Source organism: Ictalurus punctatus, chromosome 14 (genome assembly GCF_001660625.3).
Source record: "Ictalurus punctatus breed USDA103 chromosome 14, Coco_2.0, whole genome shotgun sequence".
Classification (NCBI taxonomy): Eukaryota; Metazoa; Chordata; class Actinopteri; order Siluriformes; family Ictaluridae; genus Ictalurus; species Ictalurus punctatus.
This window is the reverse complement of record NC_030429.2, coordinates 10,046,631-10,062,587: the sequence shown is the minus strand read 5'-3', so window position 1 is coordinate 10,062,587 and position 15,957 is coordinate 10,046,631. Positions and strand designations below refer to the sequence as shown.

General features: G+C 43.0%; 1 protein-coding gene across 2 annotated transcripts in view; it reads left to right on the top strand.

Annotated features, from left to right (window-relative positions):
* Nucleotides 1–15,957, top strand: part of LOC108274963 (TBC1 domain family member 9B) — a 29,502-nt gene that overhangs the window by 8,399 nt on the left and 5,146 nt on the right. For both annotated transcript variants that reach the window (XM_017485428.3, XM_017485427.3), the window contains exons 8-19: nt 482–649; nt 1,509–1,659; nt 2,357–2,571; nt 3,400–3,517; nt 9,476–9,678; nt 11,040–11,122; nt 11,262–11,391; nt 11,544–11,642; nt 11,766–11,834; nt 13,976–14,216; nt 14,864–14,929; nt 15,475–15,546. In XM_017485428.3, coding sequence (XP_017340917.2) covers nt 482–649; nt 1,509–1,659; nt 2,357–2,571; nt 3,400–3,517; nt 9,476–9,678; nt 11,040–11,122; nt 11,262–11,391; nt 11,544–11,642; nt 11,766–11,834; nt 13,976–14,216; nt 14,864–14,929; nt 15,475–15,546 — 1,615 coding nt within the window. The remainder of the gene's footprint in view (nt 1–481; nt 650–1,508; nt 1,660–2,356; nt 2,572–3,399; nt 3,518–9,475; nt 9,679–11,039; nt 11,123–11,261; nt 11,392–11,543; nt 11,643–11,765; nt 11,835–13,975; nt 14,217–14,863; nt 14,930–15,474; nt 15,547–15,957) is intronic.

Sequence of the window (15,957 nt, the reverse complement as noted above, 5' to 3'; positions counted from 1 at the left end):
TTGCTTGTCAGTGTATGAACACGATCCCCGCTGTAAGCCACGTCGCACTGTAGGACCTCAGTTGCCATTAATGTCAGACTGTACGTCAGTCAAGACGTGAAAAACGGGTAGGAGAAGCCACACTTCAGGACTGTGCCTCAAATATTCTGACACTGCCAGAATTTAATCGGGGGAAAAATCTGATCGCAATGGATATTAATTAGCTGTTGGGGAACATGTCAAACTAGCGATCACATACTGTAGATTTTGGCGTAGGATTATAGGTATCTTTTAGGATTCTCAAAATCTGTCTTATACGAACAAATCGTGGCCAAAACCGTACAGCGTGAACCCGGCTTTAGTTAAACGCTGTCATAAAATAAAGCCTGCACTCTGGAGGTTATTGGCAGGTTCTGATTACAAATGTAATCTTTGTTTCTATAAAACTTTTCATTTATAATGTACAGCAGTATGCTTATTTTAGTCTTCACTTTTCTGACAGGAGAGTTCAAGTCCCACCACCCCTTCTTCCCTCCCTTTAATGCCACCTTTGCTGGGGTCAAGTGAGATCACTCAGGATCGCTACTACAGCTCCAGCCTCCCCACGGCCAAGCAGGGTCTGCTCCACATCTACCAGAAGGGCCGTCCTGAAGACCTGGGTCCAAAAGCGGTTAGCTCTCATTAGGTTACACCCACATCAGTGCCATCTGAACTCCAGCATTCACCTGCTGGCTGATCAGTGCTAATATGAACAGTTTTTAACTGGAAAGAATTAGAGTTGTTAAGCTGAAACTGTAACAGAACAAAGGTACGAAACAATTTCAAACATTTAACACCACACTACTGCACTCGGTAAAACATGTATTTGCTTCTTTCTTGCAGCCACCTTGCATTCACAAACTCTCCAACACATTTATAAAACTCAACATGTCTGATATTTTCAGAATACAAATAAAAATGTGTCAGTCCGTTTGTGCGATACAAATCAGCACGTTTTGAGAAATAAAACCTTACGTTTAATGACTAGTGTTGCCTCTCAGTACCCCATTAAAGTCCTGATCTCACCAACACAATCTGCTCTGTTTGTTCTATCAAGAGAACCAGTAGTTCTGTCTTATACCTTGAGCTTCACAAACCCAGCATAAATGAGCAGAAATGCTTACTTTTGACTTTTTTCTGATCATATTGGATGCTGTAGGGTTTTCAGTGTCAAACGCTGTGTTCGTCGATAAGGTAAACACTATTAGTGATGTGCGGCAAAGCCTAAATTTGGCCATTAAACACTAAGATAGGCCTTAATGAGATTTAACATTAAAAACGCATTCATTATTGTAAGCTGAGGGGCTTCTCCACTTTAGATTCCACTAAAGCCTAGTTTAATGGCCATTCATACAATATTACAGCTAATTCAAGACTAATATAACATGTACACAGATACAGTTTTCAGTTAAATCTTATCCTATTAGTAATGTGCTTTTTTTGCATCCTGATACTTTATTCAAACCCTCTTCTCATTCGTTGTCATTCAGACAAAAGAGAAAATGAAGGAAGAATCTTGGAATATCCATTTCTTTGAGTTTGGACGAGGTGTGTGCATGTACCGCACGTCTAAGACACGAGACCTGGTCCTGAAAGGGATTCCTGAGAGTCTGAGAGGAGAGCTGTGGCTGCTGTTTTCAGGTAACTACTTCTCCATAACAGCAGGGGGCACTGTTATGCTCTTGCGTTATACTGCTTATCCTTTGAAAAGAATAACGGCAAACTTTCTTTTCTAACTTATGTTTTGACAGCAGGCATAGGCAATATGAAATAACACTATTACTGATTTGATTAAACATTAGGCTGATAGTACTCATGTGTAGTCATGGCATTACTTCTGATTTCGAGCACTTATGTATGAATCACGCTTGTGATTCATACCTAAGGGCATACTCTGTTTTAAATCCCATGTAAACACGGCCTCTATGAACCACTGCTCGTTATTCATGCCACTAGCAGGATTAGTAACAGGGTGTCATGGTAACCAGCACATACAATTATGCCCTGGTTCTGTGACTCACCCTGATCACATGACCTGCTGTCATGAAATTAGAAATGCACTCACTGCATTTTATACGCAGCATACATGTTTTTGTAGCTTGATTGAGTTATCACACCAGAGTTCAGGATTTTCCGAGTCTTTGGGATGAGGTGAAAGAGCTAGTTTGCTATTCAGTTTGCAGCTACTGTGTGACCTAGGGCTGTCCTGTTCCTAAAATGTTCTTAGCTTAATTTTAAGTTTAATTGTCATTGAAATTATTAGCAATTATTTAACTTTTACAGTATATTTATAGTATAATTGATATAATTCGTGCGGCCTCTTCCTCTCTCCCTGTAGGTAGTCAGAATGAGATGGTGACTCACCCAGGTTACTATGCGGAGCTGGTGGAGCAGGCCATGGGCAAGTGTACTCTAGCTACAGAGGAGATTGAGAGAGACTTGCATCGCTCCATGCCTGAGCACCATGCCTTCCAGAATGAGATGGGCATCGCTGCTCTCCGACGGGTGCTCACTGCATACGCATATCGCAACCCGGGCATTGGCTACTGCCAGGTACACACACACACACACACACACACACACACACACACACAACATAAGAGTACACACTCAGTGGCCATTAAACCAGTGTTTGCACAATGTGCTTGAAATACTTGACCTTGAATTTAGCTTTCTGAAATCATAAACCAAGTTTTAAATTAATAAATGGATTCATTGTTTGATATTAGAAGGCAGCTCTGATAGTCTCATTTGGCACAAAATACCTTTGAAAAGATGACGACAAAATCAAAAAGGTGTGCTTTAAATGGTATCGAAAGTCTTGATATTGTATTTACATTATTAACATCTATATTAAAAAAAGAACTTGATAATAGGAATAAAGCACTAAAGAGGAGGCCAGGAGGCACGTTATACAGCTGCAATCAAAATTATTCAACCCCCAATACAAACCAGGTTTATTGTCAAAATTTACAGACTTTCCTCTGTTTGCAATGAACAAATCAAACAAAAGCAATTGAAATAGTTCAACGCAACGAATGCTTCAAGTGGTTTCCCCAAATTCAACTGAAAATGCAACTTGATTTCTCCAGTTTCAAAATTATTCAACCCCTTCATGGTAAACATCTTTAGTACTTAGTAGAGCACTCTTTTTCTGTTATGACCTGCTGCAAATGAGATGCATAGCTTCCTGCAGAATTCCTGAGGAATCTTAGTCCATTCCTCATGAGCCATGGTCTCCAGGTCAGTAATATCACATAACAAGGGATGTGGTGCTTGTCACCATGGTAACTGCACCATTAAGAGCGAATCCATGACAAGTATTTTATTTTTAATTATGGCAATATCAAATTGTTGTGTGTGTGTGTCTGTTTTCCATAGGCCATGAATATAGTAACATCTGTGTTGCTGCTGTACTGTACTGAAGAGGAGGCGTTCTGGTTGCTGGTGGCTTTGTGTGAACGGATGCTACCTGATTATTACAATACCAGGGTTGTAGGTCAGTCACAGACTCACATTCTTCAAAAGAATAATTTTGTGGTACTGTTGTTTGGGAGAATACTACCTGAGAGACCAACACTATTCTATAAGTCTGCAGCACACTCCAAGGGTATTATCGTTAACGAAAACTAAAACTATTGGTGAAAATACATTTTCGTTAACTGAGGGGGAAAAAAAAGAGCGAGTTTTCAAATATACAAAAAGTAAACAGCAACTATATCGTCCATCTGCGAAACGAACGGGAACTAAATAGAATTTCAAAGAATAAAACTTTTTTTCCATTTTTGTATTTTATATGTTTGGTGGTCTGACTTAAAAACAGAGGTGGGGACCGGAGTCAGAAACAAAGTGGAGCCATCAATGTTGCTGAATCATAAATGACCAGTAGATGGCAGAGTGATGTGTATTAGAACTCCCTGGCACAGCAGCGATTTAGTAGCAGTGGCATGCAGCAGGGGCGTAGTTTTCGAGGGAAGGTAACCCCATAATAATCAAAACTAGCAATTACAAATTGTTAGTTTGTAATAATAAATCAGATAAAAATACTAAGAACCTCTCTCCATTGTACAAGTTGGTAACTCCTTACTTTTGATTACCCTACGCTTGATTAGTGCGATTTGACTGTAAGAGGGCACAGGTAGATTTTCAAGATGAAGAGAAACGCTGCCCTGCAGACTATTTTGCATTGCTGGTCAGAGAGGGACAGTAAAAAAAATGTAAACATGTACTCAGAAGGAGGTAGGATAATATGATGCAGCTAACAACACTCCACTTATATTCTAGCTAGCTAATTCAATGCAATTTAGCCATAACGATCAATATAACAGGTTAGCCTTGTGTTATATTAGCTAAGTGTTATTTTATTAGTTCTCATTATTATCAACAACAAGGTTGTTCACACTGGACGTGGCGTTCACTCTGCTCCACAGTGGCATGTTTAAGATCTCACAGTAAACAATGTGTATATGTTTTAATCAGTTACAGTTTGCATTCATTTGCACTGTTATTATACCCTGTGGAAATTTGTTTTAAAGGAGTCATATTATGCATTTAACATATTCCTTCTTCTTTAGTGTGTAATGTAGCTGTCTGTGCATGGATAAGATCAAATTTAAAAAGCTCATAGTCTCCCCAAAGGGATTTATTCTGTCTAACAGAGAACACTGCTCCAGACCTGCCCAAAACGCCTCGCTCGAAGTCCAGATATTCCTTCCGCAATTGTCTGTCAGTATGTGAAATATTAGCAGAATCCCGCCCAAAGGCAGGCGTGAAAAAAGAAGGCGAGGCTTCAGTGAATTCAGGTGCCATGTCGTGGAGACTGTGTGTTTTGGTGTGAAAGGAAAACCCCTTTGTTTGGCCTTACGAAAATGGATGAGATTAGGAATCAGTGGTTAGTTAGTTCCGTCCGCGCAGCGGGGCGCATCGGGCAACAAGCATTCGCCAGCGGGCTCGGTCGGAAGCGTCGATTTCCACATCTTCCCACTTGACATCGAGCGCTCGTAGATCCTCCATGAACGTTCGTCGCCAAGTATTCCGCGGCCGCCCTACTCTTCTCTTCCCTCGTGGCGGCGTCCAGCGCAGCGCGATCTTTGCGTGGCGGTGGTCAGACATCTGTAGAATGTGTCCTGCAAAGCGCATTCTTCGCTCTACGACCATTTCTGCCAGGCTGCGGGAGTTTGTTCTTCTTAGAATTTCTTCATTTGAAATACGATCACGGTATGATACACCGAGTATTCTTCTCAGGCATCGTTGTTGAAACACATTCAGCTTGTGGATGACTGCCCTCGAGCTCTTCCAAGTTTCAGATGCATAGATGGCGGTTGGGATGATGATGCTATTAAACAGGCGAAGTTTGCTGTTGGTGTGGATAGTTCGCCTAGCCCAAATCGGTTGTAGCTGTTGGAAGACTGCAAATGCTCTGCCGATTCTGTGATTGACATCCATGTTAGTCCCACCATCCGTAGCCACAATGCTGCCAAGGTAGGTGAACTGTTTGACTTCTTCGATCAGCTGGTTGCTCACCGTGATCCGCACCGGCGTCATCCGGCCGACGGCCATGACGTTGGTCTTGTCAGTGCTGATCCGTAACCCAACTTTGGCTGCTTCGTGCTCCAGGCTAGTGGTCATCTCCTGTAAGACTTTCCCATTCTGCGCCAATAGCACAATATCGTCGGCGAATTCCAGGTCGGTCAGGCGTCCCTGGCCTGTCCACGGAATTCCAGACGCTGGCTGTGTTAGTGCTCGTCGCATGACGAAGTCCATCATCATGAGGAAAAAGAATGGTGAAAGAATGCAGCCCTGTCTGACTCCAGTCTCGATGGTGAAAAAGGCAGTATGACCTGTGTCCGTCCGGATGCAACAGCTAGAATCCTGATATAAGTTCTGGAAAATGGCGATAAACCGCTGTGGAATGCCATATAGCCGTGCGATGTTCCAAAGCGATTTCCGGTGGACGCTGTCAAACGCCTTCTTAAAGTCTATAAAGTTGACCAAGAGCGGTTTCTGATATTCGGAGCTTTGTTCAATGATGTTTCGGAGAGCAAAGATTTGTTCAGTGCACGACCGACCGCTTCTAAACCCGGCCTGTTCGTCCCGTAGAGCCTGATCGACTGCTCGCAGTATCCGTTTGAGGAGGACGAGACAAAATACCTTGCCTGGAACAGACAGAAGGGTGATGCCTCTCCAATTGTTACAGTCTGCGAGATTACCTTTCTTAGGTAATTTGACGATGACACCCTGTCTCCAGTCATTTGGGACACGTTCCATGTGCCAGCAGTCATTGAGCAGCGTAGTGAGCACCCGTACAACTTCATCACCACCCGCTTTCAGCATTTCTGCCGAGATTTGGTCAAGACCAGGTGCTTTGTTGTTTTTCAGATGACGAATCGCTGCAGCGACCTCAGCATCCATGATGTCGCTCATGTCCACTTCCAGCTCACAGGGAGGAGGAAAGACTGTAAAGTCGTGCGTGGCTACGGGAGCCGGCTGGTTTAGGGTGTCTTTGAAATGTTCCACCCAACGCGCGTCCTGCTCTTCTTTGCTAACTAGCATCCTGCCGGTTGTATCCCTTATCGGCCCAGTGGAACCGCTTCGGGCCCGAGTGAGATCTCTGACCACACGAAAAAGAGTCCTGCTGTCACCCTGGTCCGCAGCCAGTTGTGCTTCAGTGCCCTTCCGGTCCAGCCAGTCCTTCTTGTCTGCTCGGCAACTCCTCTTGACCCTGCGGTCGAGTTCTCGGTACGCCTGCGATGCTTCATTTCGCTCCTCTTCGGTCTTTGCTTGATCGCGCTGACGTTTCTTGACCCGTCTTTCATCGAGCAACGACCATGTCCGGTCCTGAATCCACCGTTCTTGCTGCGTTCCACGCCGTCGACCAATCGTTCTCTCTGCCGTCTCTATGGCAGCATCCTTGATCTGCGCCCATTGTTCTTCGATGCTGGCCGAGTTGTCAAGAATCTGGAATCGATTAGCGAGTTCAATGTGGAAGTGCTCGGCGTTCACGCGGTCCTTCAATTTCTCGGAGGCAAATGACCGAACGGTGTTGCGTCCGGCCACTCTTTTCAATTTTAGTCGGATTGAAGTCACAAGCAAGTGGTGATCAGATCCGACGTCGGCGCCGCGAAAAACCCGTACGTCACGTAAAGCCGAGCGCCACCGTCGATGGATGCATACATAATCGATTTCATTGTGAGTGGCCCCATCTGGTGACCGCCATGTCTTTTTGTGAACCCGTTTGTGAATGAAATATGTATTCCCGATGCAAAGGTTGTTAAGATTGCATAGGGATAGGAGACGCTCTCCATTATCGCTTGTTACTGCTGCCGATCCATGAGGTCCGATCACGTTTTCCCAGCCCTGTCGGTCGCTACTGAGTTGCGCATTCATGTCGCCAAGGAGGATCCTTATGTCATGGTTGGGGATAACCGTGATTGTGTCTTGCAGCTGGTCGTAGAAGGCGTCCTTCTCTTCATCATCTGCCTCATTTGTCGGTGCGTAGACTTGAATAACAGTAATTTTAGCATGGCGAGACTGAAATCGGGCGGTAATTATGCGATCACTGATCGGTTTCCATCCAACGAGTGCCTGTGCCACGGTTTTGCTCAGGACCATCCCGACACCGTGCACATGATGTTCTTTGGCTCCCGAATACAGGACGATCTTCCCGTCGCTTATCATTTTTCATTACCCGTCCACCTCATTTCGCTGACACCAAGAATGTCAAGCCGGTAATTATCGAATTCGTGCAGAAGCTGCTCCAGTCTCCCACACTGGTACAACGTTCGCACGTTCCAGGTTCCAATTCGTGTGATCGTATTGGCGTCGAGTATCCCATTTTGCATCGGGCGCTGGACGACCTTTCGGCTTTGCTCCAGCACCGTCATCAAGGGAGAAACAGGGTCATCGCGCCGGTATTGTTTAGACCACTGGTTTTTGCTTGTTGTTTTCGTAGCAAGATAGATTTTATGGGATCAGGGTGCTAGCCTGATGCCCAACCCTCCTCCTTTTTCACCCGGGCTTGGGACCGGCGTCGGCGGAGATAACCGGCGTCGGCGGAGATGACCGGCGTCGGCGGAGATGACCGGCGTCGGCGGAGATGACCGGCGTCGGCGGAGATAACAGTAATCAGTGGTTACTGTTTATTTATAAATAAACTGCTGTTCCTGAGCAGTACAACCCAAATGTTTTCTTGTGCACAGCACATTTTACAGAAGACAGCTTCCTGAACATGGGCGAGTACAACGCAGGCCATACTCGTAGGCTACTCCCTTTTTGCTCAGACAATCTTGCACTTCTGAATAAGAGCCTGTAGTGTGTTTGATTGTACTATGAAGTATCTGCTATTGACCATTCAAATGCAGAGTTTTGTGTTGTGGCTCAGTTGGAGACGTCTGCTAATGTGCTAGCTAAAGTTTGCTAAGTTGCCTCATTATTGTAAGTGTTTATTGTAAGTTTGTTTGTATGTTGGTGGTCTGTTGAATGTAGCTGCTGTTGTGATTTGTATCTTGAAACGGTTTATATCAGTCAAATCACAGGAATCTTAGCTTTACAATGGTATATCGAACGAGTACCTACGTGACGGCCCACCAGTGGGCCGGCCGAATTTGCATCATATCTGCAAGGTAAGAGAGTTACAAAATAAAAACTTACCACTGTGAAATGTTCTGCTTGTGTTTGCAAAGTCGGTTCCGCTTGATCATTTGCATTTTCTGAATCTGACTCGGGCTCGAACTGATACGGTAAAGCCGACAACATGTTGCTTAGGAGCTTAGAATCGCTTTAGAAGCCATGGAGGCTGAAGCTAACCCAAGGGGCGTTACATTTCCGATACACTCTTGAGGTTTTTGACCAATCACAATGCAAAGGGTCACTCCGCATTTAACAAATATTTTTGTGTACACACATCTGTGGGTTTATACGCGATATGGCCAAAAGTTTGTGGATACCTGACCATCACATATATATGTGCTTGTTGAACATCCCATTCCAGATTTACTCCCCCTTTACGTTTTTTATAACCGCCAAGCTTCTGGGAAGGCTTTCCACTAGATTTTGTAGCGTAGCTGTGGAGATTAGTGCTCATTCAGCCACAAGAGCATTAGTGATGTCAGGCACCGATGTCGGGTGAGCAGGTCTGGGGGTGCAGTCGGCTTTCCGGTTCGTCCCAAAGATGTTCAGTGGGGTTGAGGTCAGGGCTCTGTGGAGGAAGCTCAAGTTCTTGCACACCAACCTTGGCAAACCATGTCTTCATGGAGCTCCCTTTGTGCACAGGGGAACTGTCGTGCTGGAACAGGTTTGGACCTCTTAGTTCCAGTGAAGGGAAATCTTAATGCTACAGCATACAGAGACATTTTAACTTTGTGGCAACAGTTTGGGGAAGAACCACATATGGGTGTGACGGTCAGGTGTCCACAAACGTTTGTAAAGAAATTCATAATGTATATGAATGTCTTGTCAGGAGCACTGGTGGATCAGGGTGTGTTTGAGGAGCTGACTCGAGAGTGTTTGCCGCTGCTGTATGAGCACATGCAGGAGTTGGGCGTGATCTCCACCATCTCCCTGTCCTGGTTCCTCACACTCTTCCTGTCTGTCATGCCATTCGACAGTGCTGTGTTGCTGGTGGACTGCTTCTTCTACGAGGGAATCAAAGTCATCTTTCAAGTGAGAGCACACAGATCATAATATGTTGTGGTAAAAGCAATAATCAGTACTACAGGCTTCCAAACACACAGTTATGGATTTATCAGGTAATATTTGCTGTCAAAGTAGGATGTCCTTATAGCTGCTTTTAAAGAAGTGTTTAAGGTCACAAGTTTCTTATTTTTGGTCTCCTAACAGAAGTGAATCAAGACACATACTTTCATAACTTCTTGGCCAGCAGACCTTTGTGCTGTTTCATGCAGGAACATAGATATTAATTATGTCATGTCACTTATAGTATATACTTTATTTTCAGACATTTCTAAAATTGACCAATTTTGTAATGAAATATAAACATGAACAAATATTACTTGTCACTTCACAGTTTCTAACAGGTGCTTAATGGATGGCGTTCTACAATGTTGTCATACTTTTTGTCATATCCTGTGTAGTGAATATATATAGTGAATAGGAAGCATTTTGGTATTCTGCTTAACTGTGTGTTAGGAGGCGTTAAATAAAATAAATAAATTCATAAAATAGAATAGATTATTATTATTCTGTGAAGATGAGGAAGCTGCTGAAATTTAAAAACTGTAAAATCAAGCCATATACAGTGGGTCATGTCAACATTTTTTTCCCCAGTAAATATATTTCCAATGAGATTATTCACATGAAATTTTCACCAAACATCAGCATCAACCCAAGAAATCCAGAAATCTAAAGATTTCACCATTTGTTTAAGAGAAAAAACAAATCAAGGTGTTAGAATGGCCCAGTCAATCACCTGACTTGAATTCAGTTGAACAAGATTTAAAGACAATATGTTTAGAAGAATGGGTCAAAATCACACCTGAATACTGTGGCCCATTAATTTCTTCATACAGGAAGCATCTTGAAGGAAACTCCATTAAGTATTAAACAAATTTCAGTTAGCGTGTTCAATACTTTTTTCCTGTCATTCCACTTTATTACTCATAATAAAGAAACTTGGACGTTAATGTTTGGATTTCTTTATGTGTGCGGATTTCTTGAGTTAATACTGATGTCTGGTAAAAATTTCATGTGAATAGTCTCATTGGAAATATACTTAATGAAAAAATGTTGATGCGTTCGATACTTATTTCCCCCACTGTATCAGCAACAAGAAGAGAGAATGACCGGGAAATAAATTAATCAAAATATGGTAATTCTTCTTTTGGATTTTTTGTGTTTCTTGGCTTATGTGATAGGAGTGATACTGTAGCTCTGTAACAGTTTAAAATGATGGGCTCATTAATATTCATCTATTCAAAATACCACTGACGTATACAGTTTTCAAATGCATTTTTAAAGGGGTTTGACAGCCACAGACTGATGCCCTGCATTTTTCTGCACTTTAGGTGTCATTGGCTGTGCTACACGCGAACATGGAGAAGTTGTTAAACTGCACTGATGAGGGAGAAGCTATGACCATACTTGGAAGGTTTGTCTGGGGTCAGAAGGCAGAATTCAGTTGTAATCACTGTAGAACTGTATGCTTAATCATAAAGATGCTGAACGCATGTAAGCCAATCAGCATAATTCATCTAAGGGCAGAAAACGGAAATCCTCTTCTCCCTCAGGTATCTGGATAATGTCGTGAACAAACAGACGGTATCTCCACCCATCCCCCACCTGCATGCCCTGTTAACCAGTGGAGACGAGCCGCCACCCGAGATTGACATATTTGATCTCATTAAGACGTCCTACGAGGTAAGACAACGAAAATCATCCCCAGGAAGTCTGACTTATGCATGTTTACCCCTCTCTCCAAACAAATACTCAATTAATAGTGTTCCTTTTCTGTTCTATTTGCTTTCACTTTTCTGTTTGGGTTTATTTTTTTTCTTTTCCTCTTCACGTAGAAGTTTGGAAGTCTGCGTGCTGATGTGATTGAGCAGATGAGGTTCAAACAGCGGTTAAAGGTCATCCAGTCTTTAGAGGATACGGCTAAGAGGAGTGTGGTGAGTGTCTGTGCTCTTCTTTTTTAAAAAAATTTTTTATTCACATTTATATATAATATATATAAAGAGATTTAAATAAAGTTCATGTGTGTGTTGTAAGACTGCTCTTGTGTGTCCATGCAGGTGAGGGCCATCATGACGGACTCAGCCTTCAGTATTGAAGAGCTGGAGGAGCTGTATGTTTTGTTCAAGGTAAGAACTCCCTGTCTCTTCAGGCAGGGTCTGTGCGTGTGTATATGTTTATGTGTATATATACACTACACTACTAGTCAAAAGTTTAGATACACTCATTCTTTATTTTTATTTTTTTCTCCACATTTTATAATAATAATAAAGTCATCAAAACTCTGGAAAAACCCAAATGGAACTATGGGAATCGTGTTGTGATAAAAAAAATCCAAAATAAATCTAAATAATTTAGTATTTTAGCATCTTCAAAGTAGACCCCTTTTTGCCTGGAATTTCCAGAAATGTATTCTTGACATTTTCTCAACCGATTTCTTGAGGAATTCCCCTGAGATGCTTTTTAAACAGTATTAAAGGAGTTCCCACCTATGCTGAACTCTTATTGGCTGCTTTTCACGGGGCGCACGGTGGCTTAGTGGTTAGCACGTTTGCCTCACACCTACAGGGTCGGGGGTTTGATTCCTGCTGGGGCCATGTGTGTGCGGAGTTTGTTCCCCCCGTGCTGCGGGGATTTCCTCTGGGTACTCCGGTTTCCTCCCCCAGTCCAAAGACATGGTAGGGTGATTGGCGTGTCTAAAGTGCCCGTAGTGTATGAATGAGTGTGTATGTGATTGTGCCCTGTGATGGACTGGCACCCTGTCCAGGGTGTACCCCGCCTTGTGCCCGATGCTCCCTGGGATAGGCTCCAGGTTTCCCTGTGAGTAAGTGGTAGAAGATGGATGGGTGGATGGAAATGTTAGTTTTCAAATGAAAGGTGAATATGTTGGCACAATTATATTTTTGTCTACAACACTGATTTCAAACATTTAATCATACACCTTCAGATCAAAAGGTTTTTAAGAAACCTTTCAGTCGAGTGTCTCCAAACTTTTGACCAGTAGTCTGTATATAACACTGTTATAAATTGGTATCCCTGTATGACTATGTTGGAAGCATACTTGTATACATGCATGTGCTGTCCTAAATCTCAAGAGGTTATTCTATTTTAATACTCATTTCAAAAAGACTATGGTGAATTGTAGACAATATTACTGTCCATTTGGTGTCACTGGGCTCTTGGAAATGCATCTCAGCATGCACAAAACATCGAACCTTGAAGTGGAAGAACACATCAGGTTCCACTCTTGTCAACCAAGAACAATAATCTGAGGCTATCATGGGCACAGACTCCTCCATACTGCACAGTTCAAAATTAGGGAGGAAAAAATCACCTGGTCTTTTTCCAGACTTCAACTGTCCAGTTTGGTTGAGCCTGTGCCCTTGATAGCCTCAGGTTGTTGTTGTTGGCTGACAGGAGTGGAACCTGATGCAGTCTTCTGCTGTCGTAGTTCATCCATATCAAGGTTCCATTTTTTTTTTTAATATGTTCTGAGTTGTCTTTCTGCTCACTACGGTTGTAAAGAGTGATTATTTGAGTTACTTTAGACTTCCTGTCAGCTCAGACCAGTCTGGTCATTCTCTTCTGATTGCTTTCATCAGCCAGGTGTTTCATCCTGCAGACCCTCCACTCACGGCATGTTTTTTGTTTTCCGTACCATTCTGTGTAAACTCTGGAGACTGTTGTGTGTGAAAATCCTAGGAGATCAGCAGTTTCTGAAACACTCAAACCAGCCCATCCGGCTCGAACAGCCATGCCATGGTTAAACTCACTGAGATCACACTGTTCACACTTTTCATGTGAACAATAACTGAAGCTCTTGACCTGTAACCACATGATTTTATACATTTTGCTGCTGCTGATCGGATAGCTGCATTAATGAGCAGGCGTACAGGTGTTCCTGGTAAAGTGGATTGTGGGTGTATATTACATTTGAACTGTGGTGCTTGAAGAGTTAGCTAGCCAGAGCATTGTTTATTTGAACCTGTGAGTGCAGTTGTACAGTGAGGTGACATTAACATATAATGTAAATATTGTCTTCTTTTTCTTCTTCTTGCCATAGTAATTGCTTGCTGTAGTTTCAAATGTTTGGTGCAGCCAGGAGGCAAGGAGACCAGCTATGGCAATGTTTACATTGCAGCTGCAGTTTGTAGACCCTAGGGGGGCTCAGAGGGCTGCTCAGTTAACAGTGCATTACCTGATGTTCCCCTTTCCCTGTCAAATCCAAACATGTCCCTGTGTCCAATTTCTCCCTCTGTTTCCTCTCCAGGCCAAGCATATCATGAGCTGCTACTGGGGGGCGAGTAGCTCTGCTGCAGAGCGTCACGACCCGAGTTTGCCCTACCTGGAGCAGTACCGGATCGACTGTGGGCAGTTCGTTCAGCTCTTTTCAGCCCTGGCACCTTGGAGCTGTGGCATGCACACTTCCACACTCTCCGCCCGCTTATTTCGCCTGCTTGACCACAACAAGGACACCCTCATCAACTTTAAAGAGTTTGTCACAGGCCTGAGTGAGTACACGACTCGCTCCTCATCTTAATGTTTAATGATCTTAACAGTGTCTTTCGACTGTGTGACCGTTTTCATTGTCGTATGTGTTCGAATAAGCGGCGTATAGGATACATCTTTTTTTTTTTTTAATGTCTGCTTATTAATAACACAACGGTAAATATTAAAATCAACCATTACGTGACGTGAAATCAACATTCACTAATCATCATACATACACGGACGGAAAAGATGTCATGGCAGAAATCATCGTATTGTAGCCAAAGTGTTACCTATTTATATTTTCTGAATCATGTGAAAAAATGTTTGCCCTCCAGCAGGTGCTGTGGCGCTATTATTTTCCTCTTAGCAGCTGCATAATTATACTCCTGTGATATTTGTTTTCTGGAAAATACAGTAATAATAATAATAATAATTTGATCTGTTTATAATTACACATTGCTTTGAGAACGCAAGCACAAAATCAAAACCCAGTATTAAATGGGATAAACATACTTTTGGCAGTTGGTTCCTTATAGTGGCACAATTAATAGAGTGGAAGTGGTGACCTAATATTTTCCGACCGTAAGGGAAGACTCAGGTTGACCACATGAACAAGCAACGTTTACTGCGGCGTCTGAAGAAACGCTGTGCTTATTTTCTCTCTCAGGTGGGATGTATCATGGCGATATGACTGAGAAATTGAAGCTGCTGTATAAATTACACCTGCCTCCAGGTACCAACACTCGCACTCGCGCAACAAACATTAAGACTGACCACCTGACAGCTGGAGGTATCGGCATTATGAAAGCTGTTTGTTTATTCACAATCTTAAGGGCTCTGTGACCACACTGAGAAAATTCTTACTCAAACACAGAGAGGTCTGTGAAGATCTGTTGAAGCCGGAAAGTCTGTGTGCGAGAGCATTCACACTTTCTCAGCCTTCTTTAGCTTTACAGGAAATGGCAACGCATGCTGAGAACGTGTGTTCACTGCTGTCTGCACACACAGCACGCGTTCTTCTGCTTTTAGCATGTCTGTGTGATAGTGATGTCTGGTTGCCTTTTTTTTATAAGGTACAACCACCTGCTTTCCTGAGAGCAGGGCTCCCACACATACAACATACTTTAACCCATAATCATCTGGCGTTCCTGAAACGGAAGAAGAAGCAGACAAACCCACAAACATACAATGCGTGCATGCGTGTGTGTGTGTGTGTGTGTGTGTTTGCATATGTGTGTGATGGTTTAAAGCTGCTATTGACTGTTAGTATTCCTGCAGCTTTGTGCCCAGAAGAGGCAGAGTCTGCACTTGAGGCCACTCATTTCTTTACTGATGATGACACACTGCAGGGTAAATACTCACCTACATATACACATACATGATACATACATATTATATTTGTGTTGTGAAACTATGACCAGCTCTTCACATGTAGCCTTGTGATAAATGCACTTAACATTTTTGAAAAAGCGAATTAAAGCCCCTGAGAGCTTGTTTTCATGATAAGCAACTCCGTACTATCTGTAGCTTCTGTGGTGAACTTTCCCACTCTCTCGGCCTCTTTGAGTCTGACCAGCATCACACCAGCAGATGCGATCTTAATTCCTAATATTAGATGTCTAGATGTGAATTGCCTATGCATCAGTGTAGTAGTAGGGAGTTAAATGTGAGCATGGCAAAGCTCAATTTATACCCTGACGTCACACTGTAGAGCTTTAGCTATTATTAAAAAATATCATATATCTTGAATGCAGCCTTAGA